The following is a 25,735-nucleotide window of genomic DNA, read 5'->3' on the forward strand; positions in this document are numbered from 1 at the left end:
GGAGGAGGCTGGTGGACTGGACTGTAGAATTTGATTTTTTTTTTTTTTTTAAATTTAATTTTTACAAGTTCCACTTTTCTGTCTTGGTATGCCTACTATTTGCCGGATATTAAACATTCCATCTCTGAGACAATACCCACTTATTTTTAGTGGGTTAACAGAAAGAGAGATGCTGCTTGCAGAACTAGTAGCTTAAAAAAAAAAAAAAAAAAGAGATGAGCATAATAAGACCCAGAAAAACACACCATGCTTAGAATCAGCAATTAGACCTCATTAGAAACAGTTCTAAAAGAAATCACAAGTACAAAGGAGAGAATTTTCTTCATTCGGCAATTTCATATTAGCAGATATTACGAAGCATTTAGCTATCAAAAAAATCACAAAAGAATTGAGAAGCAAATTTCTTAGATATCTAGAAAAGAAAAAAAGGCATTTTCTTTTTTATTATTAAAATAATTTTGGGACTATTTTCGAAAAATCTATACCAATCTTTAATTTGGAAGATGTCCATTGTTATCCAGGCAGAAGGATGGGCAATACATTGTTGATACACATGGAAGGGAGTCTAGCAGACAGGTGTGGGAAGATGTAGGTTTCCTTGTCGTGGTTCTGGTACAAGGCTAAGGGACCTTTTGGCAAATTATTTTTTTCTCCTCTTCTCACTTCTCTTTCATCTACCTACTCTTAAAGGACACGGAAAGCTTTCCATGTTTGAACAGCACTCAATAGCGATAGTTAATGATTTCTCAAAGAACGATGTCTTTGCTTCAAAATTTGTTCACACCATTTGATGTGAAAGGGACAGTTTCAACAAGCTGTTCATGTTTCCAAGAAGATTTCAAAGTTACCACTAGCCACACAGGGATGTCCATCCAGAAAACAGTGTCAATTCCATAACGTCGTCTTTAGAATTTGCATATTTGCCTGAGCCCACCTTCAATTCATCCTTACCTGGATCAATTACTTTTATGTTGTTCTTAACATGAAAGAAGTTCGAGACATTGAACTTATCCAGGTTTGTTGGATCCTGAAAATAATAATTGAAAACCCAAATATCAGAGACCTTGGTAGGCACCCATTCCATGCAACAGACTAGTCTGAAGGGCAGACACCACCCTAACAAACAAATAGGGAGAGACAGAATAATTCCATACTCCCCAAACCACAGAAAGACGGAAAAAATATAAACCAATCAAGCCCAACTGACGTCAGCAATAAGCCTGTTCACAGGAGGCTCCTTAGGGATCTGGAATTGAGTCCCAAACGTAATATTACACATATTTTGCCTACAGAAGTTAGTAACAGAACTAAGCTGAGTCTACCCTATCCTAGTGAGAAGAACGAACGAGGAGATGCAATCCCGATTCTCTCCTTCGTTCTGTGGTTTGGTCTAAGAGCTACGCAAAGGACGAGAGGGAACGGCCTCAAGCTGCGCCAGGGGAAGTTTAGGTTGGATATTAGGAAAAACTTCTTCACCGAAAGGGCTGTCAGGCCCTGGCCCAGGCTGCCCAGGGCAGGGGTTGAGTCCCCATCCCTGGAGGGATTTAAAAGATGGGTGGATGTGGTGCTTGGGGCCATGGTTTAGTGGTGGCCTTGGCAGTGCTGGGTTAACGGTTGGACTCGATGATCTTAAGGGTCTTTTCCAACCTTAACGATTCTACGATTCTATGATTTAAATTCACATTAGTGTGCCTGATTTGCACATGCTCTGTGAACTTTTGTAACACATTTCAAAATACAGATAAACCTCAGAGTAAGTCTTTGCAGTCAGAACTGTTTTGATTTTTGTTTTACTAGTGAAATCTGTGCTTACAGAATTACGTTTAAAACTAAAAATAATAATTAAAAAAGCAACGAAAAGTAGTATTATGAAAACTCTATTGAGTGACCACTCAAGGAAAACAGCAAAAATACACAGTCCATTAATTGTGAGTCTTTATACTACCTCTAGGCAACTTTCTACATAACTTTGACCTTTTGTTAGAGAGAGTAAGACAAGGAATGCCTACTGGTGATCTAGGTTACATTATACTATTATTAAACAGCCCTTAATCCTCTTCTTACAATGACTTCAAGGTTTTCTCCTCAAGCTCCTCTGCAGCACAGAAAGGTCAAAACATCAGCCCAGGACACCCAGTCATTTCTGGAAATTCTATCTTACAGAAAAAAATTCAAAATCTAAAATACCAAAATATCTTAATAATATGCAATAGTTTCAAGTTCAGAAGAAAAATAATGCAACGTATTATGCAAAGAACTGTGACACTGACATGAACAGTATTATCCCAAATAAATTTAACAAAGCTTCTCAGACCACCACTGTTGATAAGAAGTTCCAACAATTCCATCTCTGCTAAAAGTAATGATTAATACAAGCAGAGCTGTTAGCTCCATCACTTATTAAATTATCTAATTATGCCTTTTATTCCTCCCTGTAATGGTATGCTTCCACCAGAGAGTGCATTTTTAGTTTTACTGCTGGTAGTAAAAGCAAAACACATTTCCTAAATCAAGCTGTGTGATTCTGCACCCTACTGACGACCTCCTGGCTTTCTGCTGTCCCCTTTCCCAACCACTATATAATAACTTTCTGTTGTTTCCTGCCCCACTATACCCCTCCGACAGATCTTCATCAAGGCACCGACTGCCAAAAAAACCAGATATTTTATCTTTAAGATCTTGCATTAGAAACAGACAATCTTTAAATAAAACTACTAAGGAATAGGAAATTTGGACCTGTTTTTTAATCATTTTTGTATCCTTTGACACTGGCATTCAGGTGTATTTATTATTTATTACCTCACGTACATATTTATGTATGTATGAATAGAGATAATTTCGGCCTTGCTTGTCTGACAGTCAACAAGATGCATGGAGAAAGTCTGGAGAAAGAGCCCTGTGTTTCCAGAAGACACAGGTTGCCTCCTCCCAGATACTCTTCAGTAATCATGAGCTGCAGCTTTCCCAGACAGAAATCACCGCCTTGCACATAAATGTACCACCTCAAAAGGTGAAGGAAGTAAGACCTCTTACCCTTTCCAGGAAAGGAAAAAAAAAAATCTGTATATTAATATTAATAGAGACAAATGGATTTATAGCAATCCACATGTCTGCTGTTCACGGCAAAGCTGAAGGGCAAGACTGACTCCTGAAACCGACTTTTCATGGACAGAAGGGAGGGCAGGAGACAGCAGTAAAGATGAACCAGGAAACACCTTCACTATATTCCTCTAAGTAAAGCTTCTTGATTTACTGATTTATTGATTGTTTAAAAATAAATAAAAGGACATCACAACTGCCAGTGCCTTATGAAGCCAAGTATTTTGTGCTCAGGGTACCACAAATCAGGTCAGTTCAAACTGTTTCACAGCCGCAGTTCATTCAAACGTTTACCTGGCTTAACCAGCCCAGTTGCAGGTGTTGACCAACTCTGGCAAAAATGTTTACAGTCTCCTTCCCTGCAAGGGATTTCTCAGGGCTCTCCAAATCGCCGCTCACCTCCCCACAGGCAACGCGTCCATTATGGTATGAAGGACAGCAGCGGCCACAGGGCAGCTCCCGCTCCTTGCGGACCACAGCCGTCCATCTGCTTTCTGAGAGACCCAAGACAACCCCAAGCCCCAGAACTGAGACCAAGGTCCTCCACACAAGGTCCTTCATCACATCCAGGTGGGCCATTTGTTCAAATGGAAACCTTGACAAAGGTTTGATTTACAGTGTTGTCCCTTGTGTTCCTCATTCTGCAAAGCAGGAGTCTCACCGTGCGTTGAGAAGGCAGACAACCCACGTGCCTACTACACACCCAGTTCTCTCTGTCAGTGGAAAAAACCCTCAAAAATGGTTCCTCAAGTTGAAATATGACTGTCGTCTTACACAGGACACCTAGGACAAGCGGCTGACGTATTGATTACTCCCTCTAAAATACAGCATCATGACACACTAGGAGAAGTTTGATTAGAATTAGTTTGATTAGCATTAGACAAACGCGCATACTAAGTGTGACAGTACTGCAGTGAATATTAAATTAAACACAAGACACCATTTGCTTCTACCATCCCCAAGAGCAGATACACATCTGACCAGTCCAACCTGTGCTGCAGAAGACACAAACCATTTCCTTACTGATGGTACCGAGTCCTACGACACAAGATACACATTTTTTAAAGGTAGGTCTATGTAAATTTTAAAAGCGCACGTGGTCTTTAGACATACCACTTCAGGAAGAAAACCGTCTAAACCCTAATAATTAGCCTGCCAAGTTCCTCTCACTGCACCCACGGCAGTTACTGGGCACAGAATGAGAGCAGCCCGACCAAGGCACCCCAGGGACGGCAGACGGCCGTACCTGCACCGTCAGAGCCTTGAGCTCTAATGAATGAACGGCCTCTCCCGGTCAGAGAAAGGCTGGACTCACGGGGATGCTCCCCGTCCTGGTAAGATTAAGGCCTAGAGCCCAAAGGCCTGAAGAAATATGTTCTGCGTAAGCACATAGAAACCAGAAAGGAAGATGAACCACGAAGAGTAAATTGGCCTACTTTTGTTTGTCTTAGCATGTTTAAAAATATGTATTCAAATTACCATGGGTAGCAGTCTCAGGGTTTTTCTTATTAAGGTTACAAACCATAAACTTTAGTTTAGCAAATTACTAGCACAGATACAGACTTCAAAGGGTTGCTAACTATCATGACTATTAAAATTCTCATATTTGATGTTTTCCTGAAAGCTGAGCTCTGAAAACAATTAATCTCAAGTTTTATTCCACTTGTTTTTTTCCTATCATTTTCAGTTTCACCTACTTAGGGAAACAGCTTGAACGCCGTTAATCTTAAGCACCATACACACAACCCCCTGAAAAGCAGGTCAAAACCAGCGCAGTTTTAGACCGTGTGATTTCTTTGAGGCCTGATTCCTTTTGTCGGCCATGCTGCATCCCTAATTCTCTTCAGGACCGTTACCTTCATACGCCGGCCACGTCCCAACGCGTCACTTCTTTACCAGCCACTCTGCACATGCAGCGGTGCAGGATTCGCCCTCACCCACAACCGAGAGGAAATCTGCTCTGACCTTCTGTCACCCAAAGAGCAAACGAGAAATAGCTGAGGAGTGAAATATCAATTAGCAGCCTGCAGCTCAGCTACCTCCAACTTAGCTCGTTAGTTATGCTTTCCGCCACAAATGCCAGCGGTGTTTTACAGCTTGTCGGGAACCTTGTCTTGTCCACGGCTGATTAGGTTGTACAGAAACAATAAAATTGACATAAGGAAGCACAAAACAGTATGAGACTTTTTTTTCCCTTTAACGACAGCAAACCTGTCTGCATTCTATCCAGACTTCTTTTTGCCTATTTATTTCTCCCAGGACCCCCCCTCCATTTCTGTGGCGCAACGCAGACGCATTTGTTCGCGTGCCTCTATGGGGGAAGGCTCTCGGCAGGCTGCCTGCAGAGGACTGTGCCTGTTACCACCGGCACAGCAGGGTTGGGGGGGTTATCGCAATTCTTCTGGCACAGAGGAACAGAGCACCTCTGCCTCTGCTTTACCTGCAAGCACTCCCGTCGAGCAGAGCCACACTTCTCACTAAGCCCCCTCCCCTGCCGGCACGCAGCCCAGCAACAGCTTCTGAGAGTTTCCAGAGCAGGAATAATTTCTGCTGTATCTTCAAAAATTTGAGAGCTGTGGTTTCTGGTTTGTGAACAGAGCCGCAGCGGAGGATGAAGAATGGACAGGGGCCTAAAGGGGAAACTGCTCTCAGTTCCCCTGGACACTTCCTACCAAATGGGATGTGAAAGCAGGGTACTGCAGCATTCTTACTTTGCTCTCCTCAGGACCCGCTCGCACTTGTTGCGATGGGAAGAAGTCCGCAGGACTGCCGGAGCCCACCGCCGTGCCCAGCAAAGCACTACCTGACCCCGCTGCTCCCTCTGCGTCTTGAGCCGGGGCAGGCGCTTGCTTCAGCCTGCCCACTCTCACGCGAGGGAAGCCAGATTATACTTATTTATGTGCTTGCTCGTAAGTTCCACATCATTACACAGAGAATAATTTGCAAAATATATGATTGAAACACACATGGAATTTACAGTAACACTAATGAATAATAATTTCTACCAGACTGTTGACCAGATTTTGTCACAAAGATTGAATGGTGGACAGCAGACCTTGAGATCTAACACTGAATTACACCCCCAAAAAATTTACTTGGAAGATAACTTCAAATGAGGTTAAACATTTAGATTGAAAACCAGCTGAAAACCTGTAAAACACAGGACTGAAAGAATCACCTAGTTCTGAATCGTAGTCTAATGCAATCTTATTATGTCAAAACTCTTTCAAAGCTATACTGAATCCTACCTTTAAAACAACCGCAAAGTGAAATGATGACCAGCAATGTACCAGAATGGGAAGCAGAAAAGGGAGGTAAGAACACTGCAAGCAAGCTGCAACACCACCAGCCTTCCTATTACAGATACCCTGTCCCCACAGGTCTCCAAGTGCTTTACATCATACCTTACCCATTAAGTATAACTAATAAATCTTCAAGTACTTGAGCTGTCTGTCAGCTGGTAGCACATTCACGACATTTGCAAGGCATGCTAAGTTAGGCTGAGCTGATCATCTTTCAAGGTAAAAGAATACAAGCGGGTTTAGAGTCATGAGAAACACAAACAAAATACAACAGCAATATTCCATTTAGAAGAGGTACGAACCAGTATCCTTGAGAGAAAAATTATCTGAAATCATGATAAACTGTAAGGAGAGAGAAACTTGGAAAAATGTAACACCTGTGCTGTAGAAGATGGAAAGCTTGACTTGAGTTTGTGGCAAGATCAGACAGCTAAGAAAAGGAAATTTCAACCTGAGGGTAAAGAGCTGCAGTCTAAAAAATCCAGTCATACTAAGATTGCTGGTGTCTAGGAAGGATTTCATGCAGAATAATGTCACGTGTATTTCTGTCGTTATCAGCAAGATATTAAACCAGAATCCACAGCATCTTTTGCCTGAGTAACTACATTTCAGTTTTGGTAATGTCTCTTTCACACCAGGATATGGTATTATTCTTTGCCTCCTGCCCCGAGGGGCCGGATAATATCGCCATATGTTGATGAAAAACTGCCATGCTCCACCCCAGGACATTTGCATTTCAACAGGGGAAAAAAGCAATTTCTGTATATGGAAGTGCAGGAAGCACTGCGGATTCCTTTACAAGGAGAAGCGCATTATAGATCTAAGATAGTGTTACTAACAACTGAAGTTCTGATTTTGCTTTTTTTAGTTCCAGATCCAAAATAATTTGTCCTTTTTAACAAGGAAACTTAATAGCAATAGGACACAAATAACTATCACTGAAGGCAAAGCGACCAGCTGAGATGGTGCTCACCAGAAAAGATAACAGGGATGGCTTATGATTAGCGTTTGAATGTTTAGCACTGAGAGCAGAAAAACGAATTTTATGCAATTCTCTCTCTTCTGGAAAGAGTAAATTTTGTTTTGTTTTGTTTTTAATTATATACATTAGGAGAGAGAGGTCAAGTTTGAGGTCAATTGCTATTCTGGTAAAAGAACATCCCTAGCAGCTGTAGGATTGCCCTTTATGTATCAATAAGGAAAAATGTGATCATACAAATAATCTGCAAACATACATTATTCAAAATTTCCATTTATCATGTTGTATTTCACTACCAAACACAGGTACCTCATCTGCTTCATCATTCAGAATCAGCCTCTGGAAACACTATTTTCTATTGATAAACACAGCTATTACAGACAGTCCTATTCAGCTGTTATTTGCAAAGCAAAGAATGGTTTTTGTAGCCACTTCCTTCATATCTACCTTTTTGCCAAACGGCAGGGTCAGCGTTACCCACTCACCCTCAATTCCAGCTCCCTCAGATACACAGTACCCAATTTACACGGGGGAATGGAAAAACAACGAAGTGATAAATTTCAACACAGGATTGAAAGGTTTTTAAGAGAAGCGGGATTTGGGATAGAGCTCTGGAGCCACAAATTGAAACACAACAGATTGCAGTCACGAACTCTGGCTAAGACACAAAGCCACAGGTGGCAGAGCTTGGCAGTGTGAAGCCACCACGCTGCCTGCAGCGTTGTCTACACCAGAGCTTGTAGAGGAGACGTCGGTCTGCCTTTCGACAATTTACATGAAGAAAATAACAACAGATTCCTACACCACATATACGTACGCAATTTTAATGCCCAGGCTAGTCGTACCGCTTTGGGATGCATGCTGGCCTCAACAAAGCAAGGCAGCGTCTGAATAGGGGAAATCAAGGTACACTCGCAGCTTGCAGTGGGTGTTGTGCAGCGCGTTAACCGGCTCGCTCTTCTCATTCAACACCCCGAAGCCATTTTAGCCTGTTTGTTGAAAATCCTTTTTTGAAAAAAATACTTTAAAACTAGTTGAGTGAAGGGTTAAACTTTACCTGGTTAACAGCATTCAGGTGGTCAAAATCTCTTCCAGTCCAATCCCAAGATGGGGGTATTTTTGCTATTTCTAAACTTATTTGAGAGGAACATACCACAAGATAGTACACTGCAGAAGTTAACGCCAATCCATAATGAGCTGTTTACTTAAGAGAAACAAATCCACTCAGGCATTACGAGTGTCATCCTAAACGGAGGGGAGAGAGGTACAGGCAACGTATGGCTGTGACCTCCACGTAGCTGGCAGGATGACTGCACCACTGACTGGACAACTGTCATAGTCTACTTAGTTTCTGCTAATGGACACATTCCTCCAAGCAAGATAGAAACCCGACATGTCAAGAACAGAATGAAGGTGAAAAATATTGATAAAAATCCTCCTATGGAACATCTAAATTGCTAGCTATTGCGTTTTGAGATTTAGGGGACTATAGCATCTGTTTGCTTTTATGAAAAATCAAAGGTAGGCACGTAACAGCAACACACTCTTGATACATACATTCAATTCCAAACCTACAAAACATACCAAAATATTTTTAAATGACTGCACATTGGAAAACTAAATTATTTTGAACAAAGAATTGCATACTGATGCACAGAAACATTTTTAGTCACTCATGTTGTCTTTTTTTACCGTTCCAAATCCATTAGCAACCATGCAGTTACATTCAAATAACATTCTGTTGGGAGCTTTCAGTCTGAAAAAGCTATGTTTTTTGCTTCCATTGGATTAAAAACATTTTACTTTGTTGCATTAGCTTGAACAGCCATAAGCCCAAAGGAATAGAGGAAAAATATTTATAAACATGCTGTTCAGCACTGGGGAGTAGGGAAGAAGGGATATATTTCATTTAAATTTAGATATAAATGAAAAATATTTTTCTATTAAAATTAGACTGTATTAGTCTTGGTTAGTGGCAATCAACTGTTCATGAGATGCATACTAACTCACGACTCCAATAATAATAATAATAATAATAATAATAATAATAATAATAATAATAATCCTCCCCTCTTTTGAAATCATGCAAGCTTAAAAATGCCTACTTTTAAATAAAAGTTTTAGATCTTTTGATACTAAGCTTCATCTGTAAGTAAGTATCTTTACACTCTGAAATTCACAATGCAGTTTTAGTTTAGGTTTTAATTTTGTGAAAATCAGTAAGAGACCAACACTGGTCTCTTACTATTCACTCTATTCAGAAGAAAACCATTCTAAGCACGCACTTAAAGAAAATCCTCTGGTTTGCTGCTTGTTTTCCTCTACATTTACAGAAACGTTCTATAAAAAATGCTTGTCTGAAGCTTTGACTCTTTTAGGCACCTTCAAAAGAGTAAGGTGCACAAACTTAATGTAACATGTTGACTTCCTAACAGTTTATATACTTTACATTCTAAATCACATTTCTTTTGATAACATGGACCACGCGCTGTTGGCTGTCCAGAGCTGAAGATGATTCTGGACATATCTTTCCCTTTCCTCTACCCAGTCTTTTCCAAATGCACTTCTGTTAAGTCTCACAATAAATCAGAGGTGTCACAGCAATTCTTCAGGTAAGATTAACAGAAAATAACCCAAAATCTTATGTGTAGTTTTATATCTAAAACTTAGAATTACGCACAAGATCTTATATTCAGTCGGATGCAGTGAAATAGTGAGCAACTGCAAATACTTTTGTCAAAATTCACATTTTTGCATGGCATCCTTTACTTTTTCTGTCCACGATTTTTTTCTCCTTCAATTTACAAAGTTGAACAATCTGCTTATCTACAAGGCACACAATAATCACTCTAGGGATTTGTCAAGCTCTAAGTTATATGGCATCTTTGCGGCTCATCTGGATAACAAAGAAAACACAGTTCACCTTCTACCCGCCTCCAAGACACGCACACAGACAACGTTTCTCTGTTCGATTAGTCTAGATTCCTGCTATAACACTGTACATAGCAACATTTCACCTGCTGCAAAAAAGCCGTATTATAAGACACGCAACAGAGAGAAAAGTTTACCTGCAGTGTCACAATGTCTTGCCGAGTGAAGGGCTCATCTGTCAGAAGATCCTTGTAGCTCTTTGGTTTTATGTTCAGCTGCTCAACTGCCTAACAGCCAAGCAAAAGTCACAGATATTAAAAATTGGATTCGAATGTGTAAATATTACAAGTAAATATGTGATACCAATAAAACCTTAGAGTACAAATGATAAAGAAAACAATTTCACCCTTCATTCTAACTGGAAGCTGCAATATTTTCATTGTGTACTTTAACAGACGAGAAGCTTTAGTCTTTCATCCCTACAAAACTCAACAGTTTCGTGTGGTCTGTTTTAAAAAAAAAACAAAACAAAACAAAAAAAAGAACCTCGCGGTCTCCATTCCATAGTTATGCATATCATTTTAACCAAATTCATCATAAAAGTACTGCCAAAATAAAAAACTCTTGGTTGCAGTTTTCTAAGTATTTTCCAGATGGCATAAGGCAGGCAGCTTTAACAGGGGGCCCGCATCTCCCCCCGTCAGCACCCCTCGGGGAGGCACGCGCGCCCCAGGCCAGCGCGCACAACCGCAGAGCTGCGCTAGCCCCTCGCGCTCTGTCCGCCCCAACTGCTGCGGCGAGCCTGCAGCAACGCTTCTGCTCACCTGAGAAAATTAACTGATGCTCAAGAAAGCAGCAGCGTGTTATTTCATAGTGAGAATCAATGCTTTGTCGTTACGAACAAATACATCATGCAGAGAGACGACTGTGGAGGTCTACCTGCAAAAATCCTGAATCTGTCTTATTCACCCCAATGTCCTCTATTCGCCTCAGATGAAAGCGATAATATTTTTCCAGTACCATCAGAAGTCCACAAATTAATTCCGTGCTTATAACAAGCCGATAAATGCTATCGCTTCAAGTGGCACACCACAGGAGAAACAGGCCCTCTCGGCACAGCTTGTTTAGGAAGCCCAGCATTACAAATTGTAGCAAACTGAGCAATAGTTTTACAGTATCGCCAAGCATTTAACAAAGACTACTCTTAAACTCATCCTTGCCTTTTAACCACAGCAATCAAAGCATCATGCTTCCAGAAGGAACAGAAAATACTTCCTATTTTAACCTAATCTTGACTGCTCTCACAGCTGGAATGAAGACAGTTCAACTACAACAGAGCAAATTTTCAAAAATGTGATGAATCCAGCCTTTTCCCTGATGGCAATGGTTTCAGCTTGTTCCCCTCTCAGTATCTGAAAGTTCTACTGGAATTTCCCATCAACAGATTTCAAAAAGCAGATGTTTCAGCGTTCAGGCTTTTTACAACACTGGATATGGATCCATTAATTGAAGGATTTGTTACTGAAAAATAAACAAAACTTGCTTTTACAGTAAGGATTATGCAAACAAGTCACAACTAAAATTCCACCTGGGTTCACACAAATGTTCACAAAACACAAATAAAAACGCAGTTCAAGTGTCCATTAAGGCATTCTCTCTGCTCCTTCCCCAGCTCCACTTAAAATACTCTTTTTTATTCATTGATAATGAGGCAATTTGTGTTTTGGTGATGACTCTGTATCAGAATGAAGACAACAGAAGATTTGTCTATTAATTCAACGGAGGAGCATATAAAAGCTACTCAATTTAGTCTACAAAATTCAGTGCATGCAGATTAACTTAGGAAAAGGTTTTAAAAATATATTTTAAATCATATTCTAGTGCTGTTCATATACTGAAGGCAAAAGTCGGATGACAATTTGTGAAGTCAGTTCATCTCCTTGTACTTTAATTTCCCTGGCTGTAGAACAAGAACAAAACTTACCTATCTTTCTGAAGCATTTTGTGATCTTGAATGAAATGCATCGAGTATAGAAAATCAATAATGAAATTCAACAGAGAACCTACCTCATAGGCAAACACATTTCCAGTTGTCTTGATGGCCACAATATGGGAGTTATTGGTGAATACGGTAAACAGCACTGGACAGTGGTATTTACCTGATGAAGGGGAAAAAAAGTTTAAATTTGGCATGAAGTCACTGCAACTGTTTTGTAAGATCTCATTTCTGTTATCTCTGTGAAGGATATTTACATTAATTTTTAAAATGAAGTGTAAGTTTAGTGTGTATTTAATGGTGTTTTAACTATGCTTCGATTCTTCAGTGCCAAATAGAAAAAGTCACGCTTAAGAGAACTGGAAAGCAAGCAATGAAAATGCAGTTTTGAAATCTACGGCCCTCAATCCTCCAACACACAACTTTGTCCAACTTGCCTGATATCTGTGAAGTACCACAATATAATTGTTATTGTTGCAATCAAAGCTCTGTTGAGAGCATGAGCCTGTACCTTGTAACGTGCCCTGTTTTCAGTGGTGCTCCCAGGAATAAAGTTTAGCTTACGCCCAACAAAAAAGTTGACGGCAGCTGTTGTGCTGTTAGGAGAGGAGAGCATTTTGTATTCAAATGTGGCAAGCAGAATGCCATTAAATCTGAACACGTTATTCAATAAGGAACCCAGCTTCTGCTCTAATCAAGCTGTGAATTTCCCCAGGAGGGTCAGCATAAATATTAAGCACATCAACAACAAGCAAACTGATGGAAGGCAATGTACGAGGAAAAAGAAAAATGTCTGGATGATCTCAGCAGAAAGCAATTAGAAGAAGGTTATTAATACTTGATCAGTTTGCTAGACCTGGGGGTTTGGGTGAGATTTTTGAAACAGGTTGGGCCTATTCTGTTCTTTTTTTCCTAATTGCCATCTGAAAATCAGAACCAGCAGGAAGACCAGAACAGCGACTGCTCACAGCACCTGCAAAAGTAAGAGAGGCAAGTGCCTACAGAGTATGTGCCCATGAACGGATCAGCCAGAGGAGGCACGCTGACCTCCAGCACCCAGATCGAGCAAAAGCTGAGGACGGCTTCCATTAGTGCCACCAGCGCTGAAGGAAAGCCGCTGCCACTAGGGTCTGCAACGCAAGAGGAAGTTTAGAAAGGGGTTTTTGGAGGTGGCATCAGGCCCAACTGATGGATACAGAAACATGTAAAATGTGAGGCCTCACTCCAGCTGCATAAAAAAGAGCAAATCACCGTGTTTTCCGTTCTCGCAAAAGCGGAGCTGCTGAGGGCCACACTTGCTGATCTGGATAGAAAGTACTCAGCTAAGGAGGGATCATTAAATGGAGGAAACTGCAATATCTGAAGACTGTTTTTATTGTATAGGTGTGAACAGAGAAGATCCTACATATATAGCTACCATTCGATATGTGAAGATTTAAAGAAAAGTTTGTTGATAGACAGAAATGCAACATTTTACTCTTCCTCTTTTGTTGCATCTTCCCTTGATCTATTAACGACGCAGCATGCACCATTTTAAGGAAAAGGCTTCTGAGACTGCGTGGCTGCCGTCATTCCACCCCAGCATCATGAACTGGACTTCTTCAAGGAAAGCACAATATTACAATATCTTTCAAAAACCTTGGCCACAGTGACTATCGATCATTTTTTAACACGCTGCTCTCGAGACAGATGGAACACAAAACACAGAAGAAATCCATCAGGTAGAGAAAAGACCTTGTAGTCTATGGACTATTGGTAAGATAAGGAGACAGACACACCAGAATTTTATTCCCACCTAATCCTGGCCACTCTCGTTTCAAAGAAATCGTTATCTGCCTTGTAAAAGATGAATTCATCTCCACCGTTCTCTCTTATTCCTAGCATCCGCTCTTAGATGGCAGATTTTATATCTTTAACCCTGCAGAAGTAAAACTCGAGGCTGCTTTCTTGTGTGCTGCTATACATAAAATCCCATGTGTTTATTGAAGTCTAATTCATTTGATAAACAAAAAGCTGCTCAAAACCAAGTGAATAGCAAATAATGCCATAGGCAAGTTAGAAAAAAGGTAACATATCACAGAAATTTAGCCTTTTCTGAAAATTTTCCCTGAAGTAAATAGTACCTTACTGCAGTAGTAGCTATAGTAAAATGAAATTGCTGAATAATTTACAGCTCCCCAGCGTAAAGAAAAAAGAAATGGAACTTTAAAGGTAAACATGTCACTCACAAGAAACAGTTGTTGTATTCAGAAAATAAAAACCATAATAGAAAACACAAACCACGTAACTTTACCATGAGTAAGACACACCAAGATTTATTAAAGCACTCATTAAGGAAAAAAAAAACCAACAGAAAATTACTGCACTTACCTTCACTGTTTTTAGCAAAATTCAGCTTTATAAGTGATTTGGCATCTAGTTTCTAAAGAAAATGAAGCATTAAAAAAATTAATCACAACAGAATCTAACCGTGGAAATAAAAGGAAACTATAACATCAGTGTTAGGATTTTAATAGTATGTAATTTATTAATATATATTGCAAGTTATCTGAATCATCAGAACCCTGGGAGTTTAAGTCACAGACAGCCCACAAAACCAAGGCTCACGGAGCCTGAGAACTGGGATACGTACATTTACAGCGCTGTAGTTGGAGACAGTACAGCGCTAACCAGAGCGAACAACCTTCAGAAGCACAAACGGGAAGGTGAGTTTGCATGAAAAGCTGAGAGGCAAAGATCAGCGCTGCTGATCAGAAGTGGCAATTCAGAAGGGACCGCTGATGAAAGTCGTGAAGCCAGCAAATCATTCTGGCAATCAAGCTCGCTACCTTTTCTGAAATAACTGTAATTTTTCTTTTACTTCAGGAAACGTGTAGTGGAGCCCACATGGTAACTAGCAATAATGAAGAGAAACGGAGGCACAAATTCTCTGGAGAGGCGCTTGGGGTCACGGAGGCAGACCCTGGGGGATCTTTGGCCAGTTAATCCCCAGGTAACAACTCCACGGAAGAGGGAACGGAGAGGTCCTGCAGGCTGACGAAGCGAGGGCAACGTTCTCCCGCTCCAGAGAGGACACCGCACGCTAAGCTAGCTCCTGCCCTCCCACGCTTCATCAGAAGAATGCCTACGGCGTTTTTCTGCTGCCCTTTCTCCGGAGGGGCCTTCTGACCCAGGGAGGGAAGAGCTACCGGGCTGGCAAACCCTCTGGGTGATCAGGCCGCTCCCTCCCCACAGCCTTCCCGGAGACGCGAAGGCCACCAGCATGCCCACAATAACAGCGCGCCTTCAGCAACGTGACAGGGCGGGGACACGTGTGCCAGTCACTTCATAGGGTGGGTACACGATTTGGGCGCATCGCTGGCACGACGGGGCGCACCACGACGGGGCGCCCGCCAGCCCAGCCCGCCGGGATGGTTAGGTAGCGCTCGACTGGGGCACCCGGCCAGAGACACAGGCCAGCCCCGCAAGCTGCAAGGCCGAGTCGGGATCTCGGGTTTAAAAAACCCCAACAAGCCCTTTGATTGTATCAGCTGTCAGAGACGGTTTCACTGCCAAATTGATCGTTAAAAGCACAGACAGCACAAGCCTTTTAAAAGAAACAATCAGTTCTCTTCTCAAAACACGCACCTGAACAGATTAGGGAGGTTTTTATAACCCAGACAGCTCTTTATAAACAGCCACGAGTGGAGATCTGCCAGCCGCGCTGCCGAGGCTGCTAGTTCAATCATTATGGCAAAGACTGATAACGAAATCATGTGAAACTAAGTCAGTGTGCTTTTTCTGCCTAATCAAAATTCATATTCTTGGTTCAGAGAGTACACGTCCTGACAACTGGACTCATTCATTTATAGGAAGGCACTTCTCAAATTGTTTTCAGCCAACTGGCAGGCTCATTTGCTGCCAGAAAGGTAACCATCTCTCTGATTTATTAGCAAGAAGAGCAATGAGGGCTAGTAGGAATAAGATGGGAAAGGGAAGAAAGAAGCCACGTTAGGTGATATTTAGTTAGGCAATGGAAGACCAGTGCCGCTGTTTTTCCTTAAGCGAATTCTCAAAAAAAAAAATCCAACCCGAACATCTGCACATTGCTGGGGTACAAAGAAAGACAGCAAAGGCAAGGACAGGTTCTGAAATGACTAAGTGAATGCGGAGCTTTATTCATTTATTTATCTTCTAACTAGAACAAAATTGTCAAAGAAGTAGTAGGGGAACAGCAGAGTTGCCAAAATGAACATATGATCCTGGACAGATCTGTTCAACCTAAACAACTTATTAACACAAAGCAGCATCCATCTGTGCACATGTTGTGCAAAAGCCCCAAAATTACATTCCGGTAAAAGCTTCTTTAGAAATACGATCACTGGAAACATCGATAATCTGAAGGAAGGCCTTTACATTATCTTCCTGGCAGACCTGAGCTATCCCCAAAACATGTGAGCAGATCATCCTTAAACAAAAATGGAAACAGTTCCTTAAGAAACAGTTTAGCATGACTGAAGATTTAGATTTATACCTCGACAGAAATTTAGTGGAAAAGACAGACTAAACTGCTGTACAGACTTTAAAGGCAGCAAAAGCTGCAGTACGCTCTTTCATCTGTCAACGTATGATGTATTGTTAGAAGTGCTGCCAAGTCCTCGGACTCTTACTCCATACCCAGGGAAATAGTATGGTATTTCAGGTCACATATTTCCATAAGATGGAAAAAGGCTAGTTTTCAGCACCAGTTACTCATGGTGCATCAGCTGCTCATGCTGGCATTTGCTCCCCACTGAGACCAGCACTTATACAGTCTTATATGTCAACAGTAAATAAAAAAAATAGTGATTTTCATATAGGAGTTGAAACACATGCACTGCCTGGAGTCTTTTTGCAGGATGAGAACTCTATACTGAAGTGCTGTATGAACACTATAAAATTTTATTGCCGCAGACTGGCCTCCTGTCGAGCTCGTGCTGAAGAAGTGACCTTGGCATGTCAGCTCACACCCTCTGGAGCCGCTCCGCGCTCCAGCCCAGCTGGCAACTGCTCCATGCCCAAGCAGTCCCACGCTGCATCACGAGGGAAGTTCCTGCTACCGATAAAGGCTGTTGTTTGGGCAATGCATTTATGAAAAGGGACGGAAATGGACCGAGAGTTGTATATGAGAAATATGTGGGAGAAATATAATTAGGGCAACACCTCAAAAATATTTTGAGAAGTTGATTAACATGTCTTAATGCATGGAAAGACAAGAGGGGGATTCAGTGTTTTGTCAAAGGAAACCTTTGGAGCACCAGAACAGCAAAACCAGGTGATGATATACTACAAAGGATTGCCATAGCCTACAAAGGCAGCTCAGTGCCCGCGGCCAGGCTGCGGCATCAGGCAACTGCACGCGGAGCAGCCGCAGAGGAGGGAGCCCAGCCCGCGTGCCAGGACTGCCGGCAGGTCCAGTTTTGAAAGACCTACACATTATACAGGAAACCATGAAAGAACATGATATAGAAAACCTGTATCATTTTTTTTTTTCCTCTCGAGTTCTTCATTTCACATGAAAACAGGGTTATCTTGCGTGTGGGTGAATCCGCTTTTATTTATTCTCCATCAAAAGTCAGAGCTTTCCAAGCACCATCACACAGTTTGTTGCCATGGAAATGACCATTATGCCACAAACAGGCACCAGTCTTCATGGGAAGAGACAGCAGCAGCGAATGAATCCTAAAATGAGTTAAAGTACTTGCTTTCATGTATTTCTTATTACTAACAAAGCATAAGACAGTTCAAATATTGCATACACAGCTGAGGTTCAAAACTATTTCAACCTGAGCTTCCCCAACACGCACCTACCGTCCAGTTTCAGCCAATCTCCAGTGAAGAAAGCAACGAAAAAGCAATGTTTATTAAAAACACTTCATCTAATTAAAATTCTAAATTCTTAAGGAAAACAAAAGGCCATAATCATGCACCACTTCCCCTAACAGAAATAAGAGCTGCATATTCACTTCTAAAAATATTTTATGCAAGAATACTGGAAAGCAGACGCATTTCACAGCGCACAGCGCCAGCTGCTCCACAGCAAGGAAGGGCTAAAAAAACAAACCCAAAACCCGTGCAAGCTTTTTTCTCAGCTGACTCCTCTCTGGCAGGCACACTTCCACAAAGGCAGCCAGGGCTACTTTTGGCCATGACCTACTTTCCCGCAGCAGCAAGAAGCCCCACCGCCCCGCGCGCTCTCATCCGTCAGCTGCCAGCCCTCGCTCCTGCGGCGTCCCGAAGGGCAGCATCCTTTATTGATAGCCGAGGCAGAGGTTATTGCGACGCGCAGGTTAGTGGGGCACTGTGGCAGCTCGCGGATGAAGCATGCCGATTGTTTCGAATTAAATCATTCTCTGTCATCGCTGTGCGTCTCATGAAGATATGACCTACAATCCCCGCGCATCAATTAGTTACACTCTCCGAGTCCCTTTGGTCTGTGGCTGCATGTTCTTCTTGTTAATGAGGCTCTGACCCTGTTGGATACGCACCAGGCTGAAAAGCAGTCAAAATGGGCTCATTTGATTCTCTGCCCATTGGTAGACGTGCGGCAAGAGTTGTATTTAGCAAATACAGACTTTCTCGCTCTATCAACAGTGATTGAGTTAGTGGTAAAATGTTCAGCACTTGGGGGTCGGACACCCTTCCGAATGGCCTCTGGCAGGAACGCACAATAATCGCAGGGAAAAAATTAACGTGTCACGCCTGAACTGGTTGACAACACAAGGACAAAATCATCCATAGCTGACGTGGCCATTTGGTAGGTTCTCATCCCACCAAAACGAGCAACACAGCCTTACCTCAAATAGAAGAGAAAGCCAAACCAAATACTAATATTAAAATACAGTGTTGCCTACCAAGTACCAAATTTAGCTTAACAGCAGCAAATGAATTTCGTATTAAATTCTTTGGTTCCTTTAAAGAGGAGACCTGTTACTTTTTGTATACAATGTCACATTTTAAGAAGCCCTCTTACAATTTTCCCCGCTATAAAACCTTCAAGAAACGTGGGAATATGAATTGAATGAATAGTATTGGAATAACTCCATGTATACTGTTACTTATTTCAGATCTTTTAAATGGATTTAATGACGATAAAAGGCATTGGAAATCCTCAGCAAGTCTACACATTATGGGAATGTGACTGGAAACAGCAGCGCTGTTTTAACAAGATAAGCCATCTTCACGTAGTTCAATATTTCATGAAAAATTTGGGGTCAGCAGCCAAGAGGCCAGAAGAGTCTCATGATTCAAGGTATCATTTCTATGTTTGGTTCAACAGCAAAAATGCTAGATATTTATCACGTGGACAACTGTCTGCCAAATGCTAAAAAGATTCTCTCAATTCACATTCTTGGATGAAGCTGCTGTTTAACTGCAGCTTTCATCTACTACTGAACTGGTATGGAAATGGACACAAAAGAGACTTCGTTACCCACTTCCAGACCCCTGTATTTCCATATTTAAATTTTAATTAAACTGACACCATATGGTCACCAAAGCCTTGTCCAGAGAATCATAAAGATATGCTTGATAACACACATGGCTCACAGATACTAGCAACAATGTTGCTCTATCAAAGCGCACATTAACAGAAATTACCATGAGAAAAAGATGTGTACTTCCATGTGCAAGATTAAACCTGCAGTCTTAATGCAGTCAGAAGTCTCTCAATCCAGAGACCCACAGCCAAATACAACCTGGTTCACAGAAAATGAAGCTTTGCAGAAGCATCAAAAAGCTAGTCTCCAATTTTAGGGAAAAATAGGCAAGTAAGGATCTGTGGGAAACCTCATGCTGCATCTCATTTAAGGCTAGAGCATTTCACAGCTGCTAGTTTTTCAAGTGTCACAATCACAAAACCCCATCCAATGTGCACACTTCCACCAAAACATGGAAAAGGGAAAAAAGAGACCATCTGTTCGGTCTGTAAAACCTAGATGTAAATACTTTTTTGCCGTAAGGGAAATAATGCATTAGGAATAATGCTAGACATATTTATCTGCCTGTGTCCCGAGCTGGCTTACTGGATAAAACACTGTCCATCACCAGCACAATCCCCATCAGCAAGGTGTGAAGGAGGCACAGCAGCTTGGCCACTGACTCATCACACTGGAGGGTTTTAAACGTCTCCTTTTGATAAAGCACTTAAACAGTAAGTCTAGGCAAATCTCATCTTCTTCGCCCTCACTGTTTCCCAAAGATAGAGGGAACCGAAACATAAATCCTCCTTTTGGGACAGGTAAAGGCTAACTCCTAGTGGTGCTGGGTGCACTGCTGTAAAACACACAGATACAGCTTTGGAAGAGAAATAACCAACTATCCGTGTGTTTGCTGTAACAAAGGAGAGTGGGAAAGTTTCAGAAAACCCAGCAAAATAGAAGTCATCTTCCAGGTCATCAGCCTCACCAGGACCTTCATCGCCTTGACCCCCCCTGTTTTATGACCATTTCCAGCTATGACACACGACTTCCAGGCTGTTCCTCCGGGCGGGAATCATGTCCTCGTATGTTTCTATCCAGGGGCCTTGAAAATTTATGGTCACTAGTCAAATATTAACTCATCTAGACTGTTGACTAAAAGCTAATAATTTCTGAAGCAAATGAGGTAAGATGACACGGTTCAGTTGCTGCATATTGAAGAGTTCATCTCGTTCAAAGTGGATTCTAGGCATTCGAGCAGCAGCCTATGTCTGCTGCCCCGAGACAAAAATGCACCTGGAGAGAGATGCTTAATGATGATGGCTGTAACCATCCGTGCCTGAAAGACTGCTACAGGCCACAGAAATACAGGCAGCAACATTCAACTGGAAACAAACAAACAAAAAAGAAAAGGAAGAACCACTGCTCCTCCTGGCTCTCTCTTACTTCTAAACAAGTCCCTGCTTCTGAAATGACCCAAGCTAGCAAGAGAAAACGCAACGAATTATCATATTCTGGCAGCACCCTTCATGTCTCAACACATACACTGAAGCTGTTCTCCGTCTTACACCATCATGTGTAACATATCAAAGTATTATCAAAGTACTTCAGGAAGAGATTAGCAAATATTCCCACCACGGTACCAGGCATTCACCCAGCATTTACTGTGTATGATTAAGATCAACTCTGTTCAAAGAAGAAAAATTAAACAGATGCGGAGGACAACTGTGACCATTTAGGGTATAGAGAAGTTTAAGGCAAGAAGAACATCTGACAGGAAAATACAAGTCTCAACAAGAAAATGTCAAGAAAGCATTAAATTCCTCTATACCAAATATACAGCTGTAAACACTAACAGAGGGAAGAACAGTTTTGGCACAAATACAAACGAGACTAAGCTGGTCAAACCCAACATTTACAGAAGATATCCATCAGATGAAAAAGCATCAGAACCACCTCTCGGCAGTCATAGCAGGAAGAAAGCAAACGCCGGCTCAAGACAGAGCATGCACTCTGCAAAGCAGATTGCGAGAGAGCCGAAGACCTCAGAGAGTCTTCGTTTTCTGTTCCTGATCATTTCACCCTTCTTTCTGCAATGCATGAGAACCAACTAAGCTGGAATTGTCTGAATCATTTTTCAACAACAAAGCTTCCCTGGGTTTTATTTCTGTAAGCTTTGTTCTCTGCTCCATAATAAGCTATTACTCACCCAGAACAAAACTGCATTCCCACCCCCCACTGAAACTTTTCTTACAAATAAACAAGAAAAAACCCTCCCTCCTTCACTTCGAATGTACAGGAAAAAATAAGTTTAACAAAAGGGAGAAAAAGGGGGAACCGACATTTACACCTATGCAGTATCTGAAGACTTCACTGAGTTGCATCAGACAAATTAAGAAACATACTTTGAATTTCAAAGCTGAAGATGTGCCGACTTCTTCTGACATCTGTGTGAAAAGCATTCTCTAGAGAAGAATTAAAATTCTCATTTATACATCAGTTATGCTACAGCCAAATGAGACCTGAAGTTACTGATCCACCCAAATGATCACTCATTTCCAAAGCCCCAAGGAGAAAATGTAGCAGACTACTCGGATTTCAGGTGCTGTGCTCTGATGCTGAGGGAAGAAGAAAATGTCTCACTTCTGAATTTTTCTACATGATGAAAAATATCTCAATTGGTCAAATTATTTTCCTCTTAATTAGACAGTCCCAGCCCTCTAGACATGGCAAACTGATGTGGAGATGGCCTGCCTATGGAGGGCTACACAGCATTTTCCTCTCAGTATTTTATATCTAGACAAAGAATGAAAATGCTCAGAGTAAGCACAATCCGCTGGGAACAGTAAGAATGAAGAAAACTTTTCAAGAGTTAAAAAAATGAAAAGTCACAAGGAAAACCTGACTGCTGCTGCAGTGTGCCATCTTCAGAAGACCATCAAAATCCTAAGACAGTATTAGCAGCATGTTGCAGAAAGGTACAAGTACTCTCAAAGTGCATCACATTGAACATTATCTACAGCTATTACATTTTCCTGACACGGTATTCCAACAGCAGCTACTGCTAGGCCGGCACGAAAGAGGTCACCTTCAAACCACAAATCCTCGTCTGATGACATCCATTATTTGCTGCTCATTATCTAGAAACACACCTGGCATAACACAATTAAAGCAGCAATCTGCAGTAAATTACCACACAGACCATAGGAACAGAGTTAAAAGCTGTAGTCACTGTCGATTTAGCCAATACGGGTCACATGAAACTTGACTTGTCCTCTCCCCTGTTCAGGCCGGAGACCCGTTCCACTCAGCTCAGCCCTGGATGAGTTTTGTTTGCGATCTTGATCTCGACACCTCTGACTCAGCAACGTGTGAAGCTCATGCAACCCACTTGCAGGAACGCACGGGCTCTGCGCTGATTATTTGATAGAGGCGGAGAGCAATTTGTAGTGAACTATAAAGCCTTGCCTGGAATTTAACCTGTACTTTGACACCTGTTCCTACAGTACTTGATATTCCTGCACTCCTGACAAGCTGCCGTTTCTTTATTCAGAATATTGCAAAAGAAGGAAAAAATACTCAAGCCCTCTTTCTCATTATGTTCACTTCTCGGGTGAAGAAACAATTACCAGTGCTTTCTATTTCTGTATCTGTGCTTTCAAAATCCGTACACAGTAAAAACACACTTATGTTTAAGGAAGTTTCACCTTTGCTCTAATTTCTGCATCCTTTTCAGGCAGGATTTCCCTTATTTAGACAGACAAAGACTTTAGTGCATTAAAAAAAAAAAAAAGTGCTGTAAGGTTGTTTGTTCGTTTTTAAAGTGGTATTAATAAATTCAGCACTGAAAATGTAATCTTCTCCATATCCTCTCCATTAACCTGGTCAGCAAGCTCCTCTCACTGCAAGACCAGCAAGTGATTTCTGTGAGACGGACTGAAATCTAGTTGATCAAATTGAAAAGAAACCATGCGTTCACAATAAAATGAAGTGACAATAGCCACCAGCATTTGGGAGAGGAATTAGCTAATAAACATATTTAAGGAGTGTATTTGAGAATGACTTTCCAAAGTTTTGAAATAACAGACCCGGTTGCAATTTTTTTCTTTTGAGGGTAAGAAGTTATTGGTTTTGAAAGTGTCTGTAATTATTCAGCCAAGCATCATCCTATCAACCGTATTTCAAACAAGTGATTAGAAAAAAGGGCAGTGCTTACATTCCTACGTGAGCAGTGCTGGAGCGAGGAGGTGTCCGCTGCAGGCTCCGTCATTGCTGCAGGGCAGCGCAGGTACAAGATGCGTGCCTCTGGGTGCTTTCAAAGCGCGGATCAGACAGGCTTACTGCGTGAGGCAGGCACCTGTACCGCCGCAATTATTTGATCATATTAGTCATAATCTCACCCTAAGTAATTTTTATTTGGTAAATACAGGATTAAGAGTGTGGGAGAACAATAGCAAATATTTATCTTGCACACAGAGCAAAACTTTGGGTACAGCTCTCTCTTTTAAGAAGGCAGATGTCCTACAGGGAAAAGTCAGAGATTTTCAGCCTTCCGAGGCCAAAGTTAGTCCTCATTTTCCATGTCAGTGGCTCTGCCTTCTACTACTTCTTTATATGCCCTAGACTCCTTTTTATGGTTATCTTCAGAGGCAGCCCAAGCAAAAGGCTTTCCCAACCCTAAGAAAAATCCTCAGAATTTACAAAAACTTTCCTATTTAACCTAGTAAGAAGCTACAACCTTGTGACACTTAGGAAAAAGCACTCTGGCCTGCAGGTCTGGATCCTAACCTTGCAAGAGACAGGGCACAACACAAATTGTGCTCTGCCCCATTCGGACGAGAAACGTGACTCCTAGCCTCATACATTCACCACACAGCATCTTCAGGTCTCTTAACCTGACTCTTAGGCATACGTTAAGCCCAAGCAAAATTAACTCGACCGAATCCTGTTTGCCCTTCAAGACATACACAGGCAACAACCGCACAGCTGCACGTGGCCCTTAACAAGAGGACTGCCTCTCTGGGTTATGCAGGATCAGCAAACACATGGATTTTAGTTTGCTCTGAGCCGTGCAGAAAGGATTCACAGAGGTGAGCCCTCTTGTACAAGTTTAAAAGCAGATGCACTTAAAACAGTCACAAAATTTTCTTTGGAACAAAGCCTTAGAAGCAAACACCAGTGATTAATTGACTTACAACTGTCCAAAGTAAGTAAATTCCCACAGAAAAGGGGGAACAAGGGACAGAGACCGTAGCTATTTCCGATATGGGGAAAAGAGATAGTTGCCCAAGGCTACAGAGCCTTGAATGGGGCTGAATTACAACCACAATAATCTGGCCTGCCCACATGCAGTTAGAGTGTCACTGAACCAGAGTGGAAAAATAGGTATTTACATCAGAAACGCTCCAATGCAAAGGAGAAAAATAGCTCAGCCCACATGCAACATATCCATGCAACAAAGAACAATTTCCTTGAAATTCCTGTCAAAAGGCACGCTGATCTATCATCTGTTCCTGTTTGAGATTCCAACGAGCCAGACGTGCTCTGACCAATCTCTCTTCTTGGGAACAGGTACTCCTGAGCCCAGCTGGCTGACTTGTGTGGGCATGCTGGTCACTGCTGCCATATCGCTGCTACATGAAACGTTCTGGCAAGCTTGCAACTATCTGCAAGCCCAAGAAGCCAAAGTGCTGTTCTCAGTAAAAAGGAATGAGCTAGCTATGACGTTCCTCTTTATTTTACACAATTTTAGTGTAAGCGTCAGCTAGGGCGGTGTCCTGACAAAGCTGACAAAACATGTCAGTGAGCCAGTGCCATCTGACAGGCTGTAGTTCAGCTGCAAGAGATGCACTGCTTCTTCCAAAATTATTGGTGTAATAACAGAAGTATTTTTTACCCCAAAGCATTATTAAAAAGGGGCGGAAAAAACCCAAATCTAAAGTAACTTTCTGGAATAGCTGAAGGGAAACTCCAGACAAAGGTCAATGGTGATTTGTTTCTCCTAAATGCATATTGGTGTCCATACTGCACCTCAGGAGAACGTTCAGAAAAG

At 41.7% G+C, this 25,735-nt stretch overlaps 1 protein-coding gene across 1 annotated transcript in view; it reads right to left on the reverse strand.

Moving 5' to 3' along the window:
* The window catches only part of PPIL2 (peptidylprolyl isomerase like 2), a 75,174-nt gene that overhangs the window by 43,733 nt on the left and 5,706 nt on the right, over positions 1-25,735 (reverse strand). Inside the window, exons 6-9 of the mRNA XM_082325261.1 lie at positions 14,618-14,669; positions 12,319-12,410; positions 10,449-10,538; positions 952-1,027 (exon numbers count right to left, since the gene is read on the reverse strand). Of these exons, the coding sequence (XP_082181387.1) occupies positions 952-1,027; positions 10,449-10,538; positions 12,319-12,410; positions 14,618-14,669 (310 nt within the window). The remainder of the gene's footprint in view (positions 1-951; positions 1,028-10,448; positions 10,539-12,318; positions 12,411-14,617; positions 14,670-25,735) is intronic.

The sequence above is a fragment of the Platalea leucorodia genome (assembly GCF_965183815.1).
Source record: "Platalea leucorodia genome assembly, chromosome: 12".
In the NCBI taxonomy this organism is placed as follows: Eukaryota; Metazoa; Chordata; class Aves; order Pelecaniformes; family Threskiornithidae; genus Platalea; species Platalea leucorodia.